Source organism: Lepidochelys kempii, chromosome 16 (assembly GCF_965140285.1).
Source record: "Lepidochelys kempii isolate rLepKem1 chromosome 16, rLepKem1.hap1, whole genome shotgun sequence".
Lineage (NCBI taxonomy): Eukaryota > Metazoa > Chordata > Testudines > Cheloniidae > Lepidochelys > Lepidochelys kempii.
This window is the reverse complement of record NC_136395.1, coordinates 24,821,499-24,840,348: the sequence shown is the minus strand read 5'-3', so window position 1 is coordinate 24,840,348 and position 18,850 is coordinate 24,821,499. Positions and strand designations below refer to the sequence as shown.

At 39.5% G+C, this 18,850-nt stretch overlaps 1 protein-coding gene across 4 annotated transcripts in view; it reads left to right on the top strand.

Moving 5' to 3' along the window:
• The window catches only part of TTLL11 (tubulin tyrosine ligase like 11), a 118,001-nt gene that overhangs the window by 16,358 nt on the left and 82,793 nt on the right, over window positions 1–18,850 (top strand). For all 4 annotated transcript variants that reach the window (XM_073314935.1, XM_073314937.2, XM_073314934.2 and 1 more), the window contains exons 2-3: window positions 3,717–3,813; window positions 6,158–6,291. In XM_073314935.1, coding sequence (XP_073171036.1) covers window positions 3,717–3,813; window positions 6,158–6,291 — 231 coding nt within the window. The remainder of the gene's footprint in view (window positions 1–3,716; window positions 3,814–6,157; window positions 6,292–18,850) is intronic.

The window sequence follows — 18,850 nt, the reverse complement described above, 5'->3', positions numbered from 1 at the left end:
GGTGCTGACCTGTTTGTTTATAAACTATATTCTGAAGTTTAAATCATGGTTTGGAGCCAGGGGTCAGCAAGCTTTCAGAAGTGGTGTGCCGAGTCTTCATTCATTCACTCTAATTTAAGGTTTCGCGTGCCAGTAACACATTTTAACATTTTTAGAAGGTCTCTTTCTATAAGTCTATAATATATAACTAAACTATTGTTGAATGTAAAGTAAATAAGGTTTTTAAATGTTTAAGAAGCTTTATTTAAAATTAAATTAAAATGCAGAGGCCCCTGGACCGGTGGCCTGGACCCGGGCAGTGTGAGTGCCACTGACAATCAGCGTGCATGCCGCCTTCGGCACACGTGCCATAGGTTGTCTACCCCTGGTTTAGACACTGAAGAACCCGGGGCATTTCAGAAGAGTCAGGGTGTTAGACCTGCTTTTGGGTAAATCCATCATTTTATTTGTGTAAATACTCACTTGATTTGCTCAGAGTGGGGAAGTCCCTTTCACCTTCAAACTGTTGAGTAACATTCTGGTGCAAAATGCAGCCATGTTCCAGCCCTGAGGTGCTTACACTTCATCCATTGTGAAATGGTTTCTGTGCAGTGTTTGTAAAGTTCTTCGATATCCTCTGTAGATGAAAGGTGCTATATAAATGCAAATTTTTTTCACTTCATTTCAATTTCATTTAATAAATAAATAAATTGTTCAAGTTTTTAGTGGGAAGGGCAGTCTGAGAACCAGCAAAGAATTTCTATTCTGAATATACCTGTGGAGAGAAGGTTTAAGGCCACTAATTGTCTTTCAGAGCCTAACGGAATTAATTTTCACACATGCAAAAACACATTTTTTTTTCTCTTTGCAGTCTGAATAATAATGAAATGAGACCAGAGCTTTCTAGCTCTGTTATGTTGTGCATGTTACTCCTATGAATTAGGAAGTGGAGAAAGGAATTAGTGTTTTGATTATTTTTTCAAAGTTATTTACTAAATAAACTGAAATTTTAACTAAAGTTGCAAATAAAGGAACAGATTCATGAAAAGTTTCTAACTTTTTTTTAAAATTTTCTTTCTTTTGTCTAAAATAAGTCAGGGCTAATAAGGATTTCTTTCATGGAGGGAAATTGAACTTAACCATAAACAGCCAGAGAAATTGCTGTAGTGTATATTGAGTTTAGTAAGGGCTCAATGTGCTGCTAGAGTTTGTTTTTAATAGTTAAATTGCTTAATTGAGGATGCTAAAATTTCACAGGATAGGATCCTAAAAGTGTTATGACTGGAAGCGGAAGTATAACTTGTTTGTCTTGAAGTGATTTAATCTCCTAGTACAATATCTTCTTGCAAATAATTCTCTATATGACACATTTAATTAATGCACCTACACAGATTCACAGGAGGAAAAGATATTGATTTTGGATAGGTAGCAATGACTGTGTAATCCATTTTTCAAGAGAATAGCCCTAGAGGAGTGATTTAGAGAAAATTAGTGTATACATTTTGACCAAACAACATTTTGATTTATGGGTTACATATTGTGTATTTGGGAAACTGACCTCATGAATATAGCCTTTCCTGCTAGGGTTGACTGGTTGAGGTTGAGAGGCTTTACACTGTTTTAATTCACTGCTTAATTTTTTGAATGACCTATCTTTTGATAATAGGAAGCAAAAGTGCAGTATATGTAATTATGGCAGAATTACCTTTTCACATGTGTGAGTGGCTAATGCTGTAGGGATAATTTCTCTGCTCCAGTTGATAAATTCAAATAAACATTTCACCTATGATTGGTCTGTTTGCAAGCTTGCTTGTTTGTTTAACTTCCGTTATTATTTTTCGTTTCTTTAAAAAATAATACTAATATCCAGAAGAAAATGACAAATATGGATTTCTCATTCATTCTTTATGTACCTCCTATCACAGAGCTAAAAAGCTGTCCATTTGCTGCTAATAAAATGAACAAAATATTATAAATACAGTTCTACCAAATTTAGGTCCATTTTGGTCAATTTCATGGCCGCTGGATTTGAAAATTAGTCAATTTCACATTTTCAGAGGTTTGCATTTGAAATTTCATGGTGTTGTAATGGTGGGGTTCCCAACCCAAAAGAGGGATCTGGAGAGGGCACAAAGCTGGTGTGTGTGTGTGTGTGTGGGGGGGGGTTTGCAGGATTGCCACCCTCACTTCTGTGCTGCCTTCAGAGCCCAACTGCTGCCACAGAGATTCCTGCGGTGGGGGGAAGGTACCCACAAGTGGGTCTGGTCTCCCACTGAGAGTGGCTGTTCAGGGGAAGAGTAAATCCCGTCCCTGTCCAGCCCGGGGACTAGCAGCTGGAGCCTGGGGAACCGTAGGAGCCCCCAGATGGGGTGACCTCAGCCCTGCCCCTTCTTCTCCTCTCCAATAGCGAGATTTCATGGTGGAGGGCTTATTTCATGGTCCATGACATGTTTTTCACAGCCATGAATTTGGTAGGCCCCTAAGTATAAATTATAGTTGGCACCTGGTTGATACTGAAAAGTATAGTACATCTTTCTCACTTTGTACTTTAGAAATGTGTTATTTATTTAAAATCTGGTAACAGGGACGGCCTTAGGGAAAATGGCACCCTGGGCGAACTTGTATTTTGGCATCCCTGACCCCTGTGGGTGTGGTGCCCCCCCATTGTCACTGGCCTCTGTGGGATCCATAGGCTCCCCATCCTCCCCTTTGCCCCTAACCCCTGCCCTGTGCCCCCTTTGCCCCAACCCATGCACCCCCCTCCTACACCCCTAATTTCTGCACTGTGCCCCCTTCACCCCTAATCCCTGCACCTCCCTCCTGTGTCCCTAATCCCTGCACTTTGCTCCTGCACCCCTAACTCTTGCACTCCCCTCCTGCGTCCATGTGGGGAAACAGACCTGGATGCATGGAGCAGCTGGCATTGCTGCTCGCTGCCCCCCTTGAACATTGCTCCTCCATGCACCTCTAGAGGGCTGTGGGGGGGTGAGGAGGGATGTCAGGGCTCCCTGCGTAAGGGCAGGGTAGGAGAGCAGCAGTTTCTGATGCTCGCCTCAAAGCCCAGGTTGGAAAAGTGATGCTCCTTGCTCCCCCTTCACAGCCCCCAGGGGGCGTGGAGGAATGTTACAGGAGACAAGACCTATCTGTGCATCACTGCTCCCCCAACCCCATGCTCCTATGCAGTTTGATTTTTTTTCCTGGTTTCCAATGAGGAGTTTTAAAACCATGTAAAGCGACTGTGTTTAAATTTAAACATCCTGTTCTGAGCACTCAGTTTTAAGTTTTGAGCCTGAGCTCAAACATATGATTCAGTTTGGTTGAAAAGCTGCAGTCAAATTTTGGAAAAAGTAATACTTTAAATACTGCTAATTTAAATTATTATTAATTTGTGTGTGTCCAGAGTTAAGTTAGTAAATTAAATTTTAACAATAATTATTTACAAAAGAGTAGTGGCAAAGAAGCCCACATCTTTCTCTCATATTTAATGAGAGAAAGAAAGTTGAATAATTTTTTTTAAAAATAGCTTTTAATTCACACACTAGCAGAGGCCTCAACTTTGATATCTTACAATAAGCTCTTCCCATTAAAGTTGGGCACTAGATATAAAGCGTGGACTTTACTGATGTCCAGAATGCTGTTCTTTGAAGGGCTTATATTTTATTTGAACTTTTACAGAGGTAAGAAACTTGTACGTGTAGCCAATCTCTTTCAAAATCTGTATTGTATCTTTTTTCCAGTTTCCATTTGGTCGACGCTTGCCCTGTGATATCTATTGGCATGGGGTATCATTTCATGATAATGACATATTCTCAGGTCAAGTCAACAAGTTTCCAGGTAATTAATCTTGTGCTTGAAGTTAAAGAAATGTTTTTAAACTGTTTTTCATGCTGTTTCTGAATCATTCACCCACCTTATTGGTAATATGCTGGGCAGTTACCACTTGTAACGCTCTGCAAAATAGGAAAGGTTTCATCTTATTTTGATCAAAAGTCTGGTGTTCTCATCCTGATGCAAGTAAATGGCTGATTATCTGTTTCACCATCAAGGAGAGTGTTTGCTGCTTGCGTAGTGATGATTACAGTTGGAATAACAAAGCCTTAAACAAATGGTGCCATCTTTTGTTATCTTGAATCTTCCTTGGACCTTTTGTCTAGATTGTGTTCAGTCTTTTGCACTCTCCTGTTGATAGCTTTCTGCAGTTATCAAATATCTAAATTCTTAGATGCAATCATGATAAGGGGTAGAAGTCGCATAAAGTACACTGGATTTGGATCCTGAGGCTTTGATCAAGTAAAAGGGATGCTAAAATTAACCAGTAATTAAGTAAAGTGAAAGAGCGTTTTGGATGCTTCTGAAAGCCTTCATTAACCAGAAGATAAATATGAAATGAAACCGGGCTTCATGGCTTCTTATGTTGGGAGTGGACCCCAGAGCTCAACTATTGCCCAGATAAAAATCTATCAGATCAAATCATGGTCCAATTGAAATTAATGGCAAATTTCCTATTGTGTTCATCAGTAGATACTTTGATTCACAGTATACCATATTCTTCATTTGTGAGTAGTTTTATATTGAAAAAAGATGTTCAAACTGGATCACTCTGACTCATGTTATTGGGCATGTTTTATGAATCAATAATAATTAGAGATTTAGTTAAGACATGGTATGAATACCAGAATGGGTAACTCAAGCTCTTTCTGGATTGAGAGTATAATGGGACACTAAGGAACAGTACATATATAGAACATTAATTCAGAGAAACTTGATCTTTAGGTTGTAATTAAATTAAAATAATTTAAACAATTCTTGTGTGTCTTGTAACACCAGTAAAAATGCTATTTCCTAGAGGATTTGTTTCTACTAAAAAAAAAAATCTATTTTGTATTGAGCTCTGGCTTGTTTCTGGGAAAATCTCAAAGCACAGTTCCTTAAATGGATTTTTTAATATTGAAGAGTTCATGTCAACTCTCATCTTATTCGCAAAAAGAAAAGGAGTACTTGTGGCACCTTAGAGACTAACCAATTTATTTGAGCATGAGCTTTCGTGAGCTACAGCTCACTTCATCAGATGTTGATGCAAAGCTCATGCTCAAATAAATTGGTTAGTCTCTAAGGTGCCACAAGTACTCCTTTTCTTTTTGCGAATACAGACTAACACGGCTGTTCCTCTGAAACCTCTCATCTTATTATGACTATTCTACTTTTTTAAGATCCATTATTTCTCATTCAATTCCAGCATAGATCCCACTGAATAAGAATTAAGAGCTTAGGTATTGACTTATATAAGTCCTTCACTTCAGATATATTGCTACTGTTAGTATGCTGTGTAAGTAAGAAACCCCATATATAGAACTTTTTGCTCCACTTACTGAGTTTTGTCTGATTGTGAACAAAAATATAGACAAAAGTGGACAATACACCTACACTGGTATAGCTCTGTAGTTTTCTGGTTGTTTAAATCTCATGCCATGTGTATGATATTTACCCTAGCTGTACCCTGCCTCCCATGTGGTGAGCGAGAAGGATGCAGAATTGACAAAAACAGGTTAGCGAGATCCTGAAGTCCCTTCACAAGGCACTTTTAACTCCCAGGAATGTTAATGGAGCCTGATCCCATGATCTGCTAAGCACCTCCTGTGAGGTATTCAACATTTCCAACTCCCATTTACTTCCATGAGATTTGAATTTGGCAGAATTGGGCCATTGAAAGACTAGACCTCACAGTTGTTTTATGTGAAACTGTAATTGTTTAAATAAGGGTTAATAGTTTAGGAAGGAACAATTCTAATTGTCTGAAGCAATTGATGTCTCCTGTTCCTTCTCTGCAACACTGGCAAAATAAGTTAAAAATTCCAGACTGGAGCAAAGAGTCAGTTAATGTTTCGACAAAAATTCTCCTTCCTTTATTCCCATTTTATATTTGAGCAACTACCTTAAAGCTTTCCCAAACCATGTGATATGGTGGTAAGTGCAGTATAAATAAATACCCAAGTAAAAAGCTACAAATCACTCAGTATCACTTGTAGCTTCAAATATTTAGTTATCTATTGGAAACAATGGCCAGAGCACATAAACATATGGTAAGTAACAACACACAGGCTTACTTTACTTTGCTGCTCAGAGCAAAGCCTAAGTGAATAATCTTGAACACTTCCAAATACTTCTTTATTTTCTCCAGGCATGACAGAAATGGTGCGTAAAATTACCCTGAGTCGGGCAGTGCGAACAATGCAGGATCTATTTCCTGAAGAGTACAACTTCTATCCCCAGTCATGGATTCTGCCAGAAGAGTTTCCCCTCTTTGTTGCTGAGGTAGATCAATTTTCTCCATACTCTCTGAATAATGCTGCCAGTAAGATATTTGCAAAAAGAAAAGGAGTACTTGTGGCACCTTAGAGACTAGCAAATTTATTTGAGCATAAGCTTTCGTGAGCTACATCATGCATGCATCCAATGAAGTGAGCTGTAGCTCACGAAAGCTTATGCTCAAATAAATTTGTTAGTCTCTAAGGTGCCACAAGTACTCCTTTTCTTTTTGTGAATACAGACTAACACGGCTGCTACTCTGAAACGAGTAAGATATTTGTGACCATGTCATTCTTCACTTACTTTACTTCCATATTGGTTAGACTGTTTAAAACTACATTTGTATTCCACGGAATCTATCCACCCTTTTCAGTTTGCCTCAGATCAGACATAGTTTAATTGAGCTGCTCTTACTTGTTATGCTCTAGAATTGATATCAAAACAACATTGCTTCCTCCTCACCACCAAAAAGGGTATTTGAATGTTAAACACAGCAGAAATTTAAACTCCTTTCCCCAGCATATTTTACTGAGTTTAGAAAGAGTGAGTAGCAGAATGTTCTGAGACTGGACTCTGTGGAATGTGACATCCCACCAGTGTCATTGTCACTGAAGTCTTTTTAATATATCCTGTGTGTTTTATATGAGTCCTTCCAAGCAGTCTCTCTTAATGTGTTTTGGTGTTTGTATATACTTGCATATTCCTCTGTGTTTAACTGGTGTTTGAAGGATTTGTTTAAATGTTCAAAATGTAATAAAACTGTTTTGGTTTTCATGAAACCCAGAAATTTTTTTTTTGCTTTTGTGTAACGATTTATTGTTTTGTTATTGCTAGTATTTTAAAATATTGTATGTTTTTATTTTAACCTTGTCTGACTCACCCAGTGCATTCTTGCATTCTACAGTATCCTCTGCTTGGAAAAGTGAGCAGGAAAAGGTATAGATTTTATTAGACCTCTATACTCTGTCACTTTTTAATATGATACTTTTTATCAGCAGTCCAGTTAAATTCATGATCATCTTCTAACGTGTACTCTTCCAATGTGCTGGGTCATCTTTCTGACACTTTACTAATGACAGTAAAAATGAGCAAGATTCATATAGTATCCTCAGCTGTCGATGTAAAGCAGATTTGTAAAAGGAGGTGTAAATTACAATCAGATTAGGTATTGCAAGCACTTGAGTGAAGACCATTTGGGAGCAAACTTTCCAAGTAGTACACTGGGTTGTAACTGATTCCTGAGAGCCATGCTGACTCCTAGTTATTATGCACTGATTATTTGGGCAGCGGTGCAAATGCATCATACCGTAGAGCAATTTAGAAGGACAATACATTTATGCTGTCAGCAGGTGGCACTGCAGATAAACAAATATTGCTCTCTGTGTAAGTGCTCATCAATGTGAAGACTATTTTTGGTTTCCATTCCAAGAAGAGCAGATGTCCAATAAAACATTGCTTGGAGTTTCTGTTGCATGTGTTCTTCCATCTGTGTTTGAGAAAAGTATCATTTTTGTTATCAAACAATATAGTTTATGCTGTAAGAGTTTGTTCTACTTAACAAAATGTTTGCAATGTAAAAAATAAATAAAACTCTGTATCATAAACCATAAATGACTGGGTGGAGCTTGGAGAACATGTCACTTGTAGCTTGGTGAGGCCATTCCCAACAGGAACTCTCCATGCTTTGCTTTTTCAGTTGTTTTAATTGTTGTGGGAATTTAGCGCTGGTGAGGAGTTGTTGGCAGCCCTTGGAGATTGAAGTCTTCTGTTTATCCAGACAAGTACTATACAGAATGGGCAACATCTGCACAACCTTCCCCACATTGTTCTCCCACTGTGCCTTAGCACTGATATGGCAAGATGACCTCCGAGGGTGAGAGGATAATTCAGTGTCATCCATGTTTGTGGCCTTGTGATGTGAGATATTGTCTCTTGGAGCTAGACTCAGACACCAAACAGCTATAAGATTTGTCTGTATTTGAACAGGCCACCTAAAGTTGCTATATCATTACCAATTCCCTGAGCTCTCAGAGTTCCCTGCTTCTTTCTGCTGCGTCCCCACAACGTGCCAAAATAAAATCTTCTGTTACATATTTTAACATTCCTCAGATTCTATGGACAAGACTCTGTGGTCATATTGTGGATGTGTATAAATAACTGGACCAGCCAAGTGGTGTCCATTTTTTCCCATTTCTGTCCTCCCCCAACCCTACTCCCAGTCAGAGAATACTGCAACCACTTCAGTAACATTTTCCCTGATTTAAAAAATAATAATTGGCAAGAGAACTGCCATCTTGACAATTTGGTGCATTTGGGAAATACCAGGAAAATGGCAATTCTCTGAGCATCATTCATATGAAATTGAAATAGTGATAGGTATTTCTAACAATAGTTTTAAAAGTTAACTTTTCAGTCAGTGTATATATAATTGTATATTATATACAGTATATTTAACAGTAAAATATTACACCTACCCTTTGTAATTTGTCAGATGCCCAACCACTTCAAAGAAGGAGTGATATCCTGTTTATTCTGTTACCAAAAGCTCTGCAAAATTTGTCTTGATGCAATAAAGAGTTTCAGAACTTCATCTTCCCACTAGCTTTAAATGGTATTGCTTTTACATAGGCCTCTTACAGTTGCCTGTCTTGGGCATGATGAATAGGCATTTTTTTTTTAATTTTTAATAAGAATCTAATTTTAGACAGTGTAATTTTCAGGCAGAGCATAATATAGGTTGTGTTAATCTGGTTTTCAGATGTTGGAGACCTCATAAGTATGGGCATTCAAGTCTCTGTACAGTCAAATCCAACAGCGTGTTTATTTAATGTTCTTGCCAAATCATCAACTAAAATATTTCCATCAAAGGGAAACCTAAAGAGAAAATGCATAGTTGTCCCAGATTTTCAACCAGGTCTATATCTGGCTTCTCAATTTGTACTCCAATTAATTTTGCCCATAGTTTTTTGTGTGTGTGTTTAGAAAACGTAGACATCTAGCTACCTGACCTGAAGGAGAATATCAAATATGTAGCTCTTCTGTGATCACTTAAAATAACGGATGTGAACTTAATCCCTTTTAGTATTCTAGACTTCACATTTTAGGCAGTGGCATAGTAGTGTTCATTTTCCAAAAATTACCTAATTTCTTTATCTCCAAACTGCATTGATGCTTCCATGAAAGGAATTTTTATTTCACTGAGATTTTGGTTACAAGTGGGACCTTCACTTTGGAGGGGTTTGAAATCTGTAAAGATGATTTCATTTGCTAAGATCCTTGGGTATCTTTAGAGTGTTATCCAAAGAAGTTAAATCAAAACTTATCTGGATTAAGCCAGGGGAACACCGCACACCTCCCCACCCCTGAATAAAATCTGGAATGAGACTCGGGTTTCCTTTGTTCAAAAACAAAAAAATACATTACACTAATCAGTTCGGTTTCTCTGACTCTCAGGTTAATAAACAAAGGTTGAGGTCTGGATTTGCTACATGTTCTATCTGATTCTGGAAAACTCCATGGTCCACTTCTTACGCATTGTCATGAAGTGTGAAATCTCTTGCACTTTCACTTAAGGGAACATGTCTGGTATTAAACTAGAGTAAATTAGTTCTTAGGGAGCAATATTACAGGATGAAAACAGTCAACCCTGATTGTATCAGCTTGCTTTGTTTCATACTTTTAACATTGCCAACAATACAGTATTTTAAGTCTACCCATTATAGGTACTCATTACAGTTTCTTTATATGGACTAGCTTCAGCCCAAAGATATTAACTAGTCTATGGTGTTGAACGGTGCATTTCTTGAGTAAGCCATTTTTCCACCTGGCTTATAAAAAAAACATTTTTTCATCACATCAGACATAGCCGTGGAAGAAAATTTGAAATTCAGCTTGCTTAGCAGATCTGGAAATATCTCAAGGGTATTCACTCTTAGCAGTTTGTCCTGTTAAATAAAATGAAGGATTCTTAGACTTATCTTGGTGTTTCCTTGTTAAGAATCTGTGTCAAACAGAATTGGAAGCTAGTGGGCAGATATCATGGTGGTGGTTTATTGCCTGCCAAGAAGACCTATTTTGTGTTCTAGATCTCGTCCTTTTCTGTAAAAATGTATGAACTTTGCTTGAAGTCCAAATTGGATGTCGTCATCCAAGGTTTATTCCTTTACTATACTCTCCACTCCCCTTGGGTTTGTATAAATGGGGAAAATAAGGCATGTCTGAAGATATTAAAATTATGTTTGTTAAAAACACAACTTTGCCCAAGGTGTAGATGAGGTCAGTCATGCTGAAAATGTATTATATGGTCATGGTCAGTCTTAGGCCCCTTCTCTCCTCCCAGTGTTGACCATGACCAGCTAACATGTTTCCAAATACAACATGCCTTAAGTGCAAAGTTGTGTTTAAAATTGTTAGTTAACTCATTTTCCAACATGACTTATTTTCCCAGTCTACACAAACCATGACTGGTCAAAGAAAGTATTTGAAGGCTTCTGCTGGTTATAAAGAAGACCTTCAAGACCAAGAATTCTACTTCCTTGAGGACAGTCAATCTGCTGGAAGATAGATTGATCTATTCCCAGATCATCATCCTCTCTTTACGTCTTGTTCTTGTTGATTGGTGTATGTAAGATATGATGGACTGGAAGGCTTAAGGAGAGCAGTGAGTAGTTTCCAGGACAGGAACAGAGGTTTCACCTCACCTGGAAATATAGGGAAATGCCTTCCTGCTTTATTACTAGTCTTGAAATACAAATGACTAAGAAAAGTATATAGATAAAATCCAGACATCTGTCAGTTTCAATGGATTTACCCAAATGTCTGTGAAAGTTGAAAAATGATGCCCTTTCCGGTGAAAATGGATGAATTGTGGAAGGAGTTCAGTAAAGGGAGGTTGATCTTCATTAATAACACAAATAGGGGCTTTGAATTAGCAACGTTGCTGTAACTAATAATTTTAGCCTTGGGTTCTGAATTTCCTTTGATGGGCTACCCTGACTGTGTGTGTGGGATTCCTTTCTCATTCTTGCATTTTTCATTCTCTCCCTGATATTTTCTGTAACCAGCTTTGTCTTAAATGTAACAAATCTTCTAATAAACCAACTCTGCCATTTTTTTATGAGGCTGAGTGTGCTGCATCTCTCCTGAGCCAGCATGGATTGAAGTGTGATTCATCTGTGTTTTGTCCAGACAGACTTTAGTCTGAGACACTGCTCGCTTTTTCTTTGGTCAGAGAAATGAGTTACTGTCATGTCTGATGTTGGAGCATACAGGATGGAAGCTCTTTGCTTGAGCCCTTTGAAGATAACAGTTTTGGAGCACTTGGTTTATTAGTGCTGATACAAAATATTGGCCTCTGTCTGAAGGAAACAGGTGTTTTGTTCTGAACTTGAATAGCGGTTGAAATGATGTTTAAAATACAATATTGCACAAGCAGGTTGCCACCGTATCCTCAATATAGTGGTTCCCAAAAGCACTTTCCTCTTTAATAGAGAGCCTGTGCAGCAGAACAGAAAAAGCCTGAGGCAGGAGCAGCCCGAAATGGGGAATGGGAGACAGACAGATTGTCTCTGTCCTTCTAATGGCACAAAAGTGTGTGTGTGTGTGTGTGTGTGTGTGTGTGTAAAAAATTATAGCAGGGAGTTTAATGTATAAGCCTAACCAAATACCCCTTTTGTGACATTAACTTTCTAATAGTGAATAAAAAACTGGAATATTATTATGGAAAGATCTATTCTGTAGTTTAACATAATTGAGAAGACAGTTATTCCCTTGTGGATAAAAGCATTAGAGGCCAAATTCTGCTTTCCTTATTCTCCCATCCCAACTAGTCCCATTGATCTAATTGGACTTGGCCTTATGTAGAAAACATGGGAAAATATCTGCTGTCCATTGCCTCCCTATCCCTTGAAGTGACCACCTATTCTGATAAAGGACCTTTCATTCCATTAAGATTAATTGTCCCTGAGAAAATCCCTAGTTTAAATAATTAGATTTGAATTCACACAATAGTGAAGAGGAAGAGTGGTGTGGTTCCCAATAAAGTAAATGAGTCACATGGGAAAAACTTCTGCACTATCCCCTGAAAATCTGAGGGCTGGTATAAGAGAACTAAGTAGTGTGGATGGATTAGCTAATGAAGCCACTAGAAAAAGACAGTCACTCCTGAAATTCCATGACTTTCCTAGTGATAGCCAGCCTTCTGCTATGTCCCAATTTTTCTTTCCCTCTGCAGTACCAGGACTGCTTGTGGAAATCGATCGACTTTGCTGGTGTCTCAGGATACCAGCTAAGGAAGAAAAATAATCTCAGAGCAGTGCCAGAGAGAGGGCAGGCTACTGCTGTGAACACATGTAAAACAACAGCACCAGCCACTTCCTACGTATTGCTAGATTAGTTTAGTTTGGCAATTTAATTCTGCCTCTTTCATTTTCTTTTTTTGTTTTTGTTTTTATTTGGTGATGTATGAATTCAAGAAAAGAACAGAATGTACTAAGACTATTCCTGGTATTCAAGAAACTAGTGTAGCTTCCACCTGCTTTGGAGAGAGAAGATTGTTTGTTTTTAAAAAGTCTCTTGAAGACTTGAACCACTGGATCTCCTGTGTAGTAGACAGCGTAGCCCGCCGCAATACATCCTGTGCTTACCTTGGCTGCCCCTGGTTGTTTGGGGCTCCTTTGTCTGCATTGTTCTGAATTTCATGGTCTCCTGCCTATCGTTCTCTTTCCATGGGATCTTGGATTTTGTAAGGTGGTGGTGGTTGTTTTTTAACTGGAAAACACAGAATGTGCCTTAACACTTTTAAAATGTAAAATATTTGTGAATTAAGGCTCATGAAAGTGGCTGGAAAACCAGCCCTGTGGACTGTAGCACTATCGTAGATCATATGTGGCATTGACAGAAGCAGTGCAAGCTTTCTCACATTGGCTCTGTCACTGAACCTTAACCCTAAACTTCAGGAACCACCTTTTAAAGGGTGAGAGAATAGTTCAGTCTCACTCAATCCTTGGCCTTTCTGCTGAGACTGTCAACAAGGTTGCCAATTAGAGCCAGCTCCTGGTAGTTTTATACCATTCTTGAGATGTACAGTAAGGATTGACTTATGAGGAGAGGCTGAGGGAGCTGGGATTGTTTAGCCTGCAGAAGAGAAGAATGAGGGGGGATTTGATAGCTGCTTTCAACTACCTGAAAGGGGGTTCCAAAGAGGATGGCTCTAGACTGTTCTCAATGGTAGCAGATGACAGAACGAGGAGTAATGGTCTCAAGTTGCAGTGGGGGAGGTTTAGATTGGATATTAGGAAAAACTTTTTCACTAAGAGGGTGGTGAAACACTGGAATGTGTTACCTAGGGAGGTGGTAGAATCTCCTTCCTTAGAGGTTTTTAAGGTCAGGCTTGACAAAGCCCTGGCTGGGATGATTTAACTGGGAATTGGTCCTGCTTCGAGTAGGGGGTTGGACTAGATGACCTTCAGGGGTCCCTTCCAACCCTGATATTCTATGATTCTATGATCCAACCGTTAAGTACATTTACAATCCCAAACAACCATAATAGTAACAGCCATTGGGCATCACTGACATTGGCTGGATTTGAATTCCTTATGTACATGAGAGAGATTCCCGAGTCCTCCAGTTCCCAAGTAGTTTGATTTATCCTTGGCATGCCCATGAATTCTGTAGCATGTCAACTTCACTAACTTAAAAATATATCTGTGCTCTTTCCTTTCCTTGTAACATGTTGTAAAGCATGCTATATTTTTGAATGCTTTTTATTTTAGATTGCTCTGAAGCTTTCCTGCCCCTCTATCACAATTTCTGTTGTCCTTCTTGAGACCTGACAGTCTCTCTAGTTTGATTTTATTGCGCTGTACGGTGAAAATAAAACTTAGGTAGTAGGAGTTATTGATGCATCATGAGGGATCTGTATATCCAGCTGTATTGTCAGGTCCTCCCAGTGACCTAGTTACTACTTTTCTGGTTTGTCCTCTTAAATAAAAAGTTGAAGTTCATGAGGTTTTATTTTTTCTTAGGAATGTAATAATGTAGGCAATTGTTGATGTCATGATTGTTCGAAGGTAAAAATAATTTAATTATATTGTCTTTGAAAGAATTGACAGAAGAGGTGCAGTTTACAAATAGGCAGATCTTAAGCCCAGCGATTAGTTATCAGTATCCTGTTAAATTCTGATTCTTTGCATCCAATTAGGAATGTTGTTAGCCTCCAAACACTACTTACTAAATGAATGTATCAACTAACATGTGGTGTTCAAAGGCCAACTAGAATTAAAAATAATTATATTTTGTCCTGCCAAAATACCGCAATCTCTTCTAAGAGGGATGGTCTGATTTTCTTATGGATGAGATCACTGGTTCTTTAGGAAAGAAAAACTGGCCAGGATGTTTTTTCGCTCCTGGGTGGAACTCATGCTGACATGTAAAAAGACATTTATTGATGCTGGTCCAAGAAGTTATTACAGTAGTTACCATAGAAGTCTGTGTTTACCATCTTCTGTTATTACCGCCAGCACTGTTAATGCAACCAAAGTTAAAAGCCTGCTGATACTGATGTCTGGAAATTTCAGAGGACCAGGCAAAAACTCCAAATCTATATGCCTTCGAACTTTGGGGGCATTTGGGTCCAGATCTGAACTTTGTAACTCCCATTCACAGTCATTACTGCTGTTCTACACTTGTGTGTAAATGGAAGCTTTCTGCTGCATAACTGACCTGCTCTTTCTACCTGCTTCATTTATGCTTTTGAGCATTATAGGTCACCTCTGGAGTTTGGTAGGGGGTTTTGGGTTCTAACAAGACCACAGCTAATGGTAGCAGAGATAGGATATCACAGGGTGACTGGACTTTTTAAAGGGAAAAGGGGCCTCAGCCCACCTGTGACAAGATCAGCTCACCTCCTCAGGTGGTTAAAAATAAATGAAGAGGCCAGGGCCGAGAATATAAGGGAGGAAGGGACAGCCTTCCTGGAGCGGTCCCTAGAGAGAGGCTCCCACTCAAGCTCCTAATTCTCCAGTTAGGAGGGCTGGGAGTGGCAGTATGCCAGAAGCATGGGGAACTGCAGCTGACTGAAGAAAAGTAGCTGTAGGTGAGTGCTGCAAGGAATAAAGGGACAGTTTGAACGAACTGAATCCAGTACAGGGAAGCAGGACTGGGGGCTCCTGTATCAAGGAGAGAGAACTATTGGACCTGTGGAACCTTGGATGAAGCTGGCATGAAGTATTAATATGTGTCTGAGGTAATTACATTGATCCCTCTCCAGAAGGGGAATGTTTTAGAATGCTGTGGACTGGGTGAGTTATTGCGAAGCCCCATGAGAGAGGGAAACTGAGACAGGGTGCTGCAGAGCCACCCAGCCATGAGGGGGCTTTTGGGAAGTGGCTGACCATATTACATAGGGATTTGGGGTTACCAAGAGTCTAGGATACAGATTCTGTATTACAGAGTTAAACATTTCCCTGGCATGATGGCTTGCATTACGTATCATGGAGGCCTAAGTATCAGTCAAACAAGTGTCAGAAGTAATCAAGACTCATATGCCTACTCTGTACCGTAAGCAGAAAGGACATTGCTACACTGGAAGGAATCTGAAAAGAGGCCTCCTGTCTACGAGCAATGCTCTTATGCCATGTCTACAAAGGGACCCTCTGGAAGTCAATGTGCATAAATTAAAGCATGTTAATCCCCATGTGGATGGTCTCAATCAAGAGCAAAGTGGCCTTTGTTTGCTGTAACTTAATCCTCCTTGGATGAGAGCATCCACATGGGGAGTGGGAGTGACAGGGCAGTTAATGCTCTTTATATGCATTCTCATGTCACACCTTGATTCAGCTTAATTTTCCTGAGTGTCCCCATGTAGACATGGCCTTAGTAAGCACTACAAAGTCAATTTTCTTTCATCAACAGAGACCTCTTTTGTAGGAAGGTGCTGTGAGCCATGGTACCAAAATGAACGGAAAGTATGTGCTTTATAAGGTCCATCTTAGTCCTATTTTCCTACCCTTCGCTCTCTGCCTCAGTGACTAGCTGCTTTCCATTTGTGTGCACATTAGGGGATGAAATATGGTAGAATGGAGTATTTCTTACCCAGTAATTTCTCTTCTAGTAATGGCATCTCCCTCTACCCACCCCAGTCCAACCCACACTGGTTATCAAGTCAATAGCCAATATGCATTTCTGCAAAGAAAACGTTTTGGAATATACATTATCGCCCAGTAACAATAAAAAACACTTGACTCAATTCTTGAGAAATCCACAGTATGAAAATGCAAATTAAGAGGATTTATCTAGGCACATAAAGTTATCTGTAAAACAACTAACAATTATTTTGTGTGATGGTTTCCCTGAACAGATTTTTCACATTTATATCTGTTTGTTTAATGCATCCGATGAAGTGAGCTGTAGCTCACAAAAGCTTATGCTCTAATATATTGGTTAGTCTCTAAGGTGCCACAAGTACTCCTTTTCCTTTTACGGATACACGGCTGCTACTCTGAAACCTGTCTTTAATGTTTTCGTTTCAAATAACTAATTGTTGTTTACTCAGTTGTCCACTAGGGGGCAATACATGTCATGCAAAACTAATACAATAGAGGAGAACTAACACAGGCAAATTGAAAATCTCAGAAGTGTGCTAAATTGGAAAGGATACAAGACTAGGCGTGTCATGCATTTCAGATTCAACCAAAGGTTTAGCTACAATATTAAATACCATCAAACTCTCTTGGCTAACTTTTCTCACTTGCTTATTTCACACTGTGTGTGTAGACAAATTGTAATCCACTAGGAACAGATTTCTCTAATGTGACGTAAAACCACTTCTAGAAGTTGCTGTGATCATGGTGGACAGAAATTTTTGCTCCTTTTGATCAGAAAATTAGTAGTTGAGCTCCAGGCCTGAATATGGCATTGGTGTAATTTACAGGAAATATTCAGTTACAAACTGAAGAGCAGTGGCCACTAGAGAGGCATATGTAGAATATGCTATTCAATGGGGAAAAATATTTTTGTTGTGATACATTGTATTGTTAGTATGCCCTAGCTTCACTAACGCAACCTATCTCTTTGATGAAAACTACACATTGATGGAAAATGAACATTTCTCATTTCTTGACAGATCTGGTTCCATCAGAGTTGTGCTTGCCACACATCTAACGGGGTGTGTATGTCTGGAGGGGGTGCTGATTTCAAGGCCCAAGAGTTTGTGTGCAGTAATCCCATGGATTTGCCATAAACTGCATGTCAAACAACAGAAGAGATTTAGTCCTGCAGGACTAGAGGAGGAAGGGAGGATAGGGAAATAGGACCTGACCTGATGTATATTTGGGTTGCTTGGGTAGGGGTCCTGTAATTCATGAAGAAGAAAGAGAGAGATAGGGAGAGGCCTCCTGATGTAGATGTGTGTATTCCACTCTGCATGACCCTGGAGCATCCACAATAAACCTCACACTAACACAGTGATCTGTGTCTAGTGAGATGGGTCCCTCCTGAGCCAGTTTACATCCTTGCCAGCCAGTCTGAACTATCCCTGTTTCTTGATCTATATCCATTTCAGTTTAAAACTGAGTATAATTTTCAATATTTACCTCTTAAAGTTGAATTTCCCACACTTGAGGAATTTGCGTTTCAGGAAAACAAAACCAATTGCACATGCCTGCAACCCTGCCATGTTATTAAAGACCTGAACTAAGGTATGAGTTAGTGTCTCTGGAAATGAATGGGGCAATTTACACCTCAGAACTTTTGTTTCACTCTCTCTGCAAAATCAGGCTACTGTTTCTGCATCTCTTCCACTTGTTTCATGTTTTGAAGGTTTTCTTTGCACCCATGACAACTAGATACTTTTGACTGGAAGTTGAAATTGGAGAAAAATTCAGAGATCTGTTTGTCCCCCCAGTTAGCCTGGAAATGTTGCTTTAAGAAAACGTCTTAGACTGGTGGAAATGAGTGGACTTCCTTGTAATGCTTACAAGGGAAGATAATTGGAGTTAGCCTTTCTTACGGCACTGAATGTTCTTTCATTGTTCATTCCCTTTTTACGTGCTCACAAAGGTGCATCTACACTTACGGTGCTGTGTAGAGTACAGACCCAGCATGCCCAGCTAGTGTGGGGTTAAATAACGGTGCAGACAGTAAGGCCAGCTTAGGCAAATAGAGTCGAGTTCCTACATGCCTGAACCCCCAAGATACATACTCTACACAGTTCTCTGCATGGCCAAGCTATGCCTCCCACATCTACACAGCTGTTTTAACATTGTAGTGTCCTGCTGCCAGAGCCTTTCCTCGCTGCAGTTAAAGGCTCTGGGAGCTCCTTGATGATGGTCCTTTCCCCACTGCCTTCTCCCTGCTGGAACCTTTCCTCACCCCCCAGTGAAAGGCTCCGGCAGCTGGAGCCTGTCCCTGTGGCAGTAGCTACATGTGTAGTGGCTGTACTCTACACACCACCATAAGTGTAGACATAGCCTTACCGGGAGGGTGCAAGTACGTGGCAGAAACTTCAAGTGCATGTCTCTTGAATAAAACCTTAGTTTGCAAAAGCTTCATTAAGTAAAAGGCACCA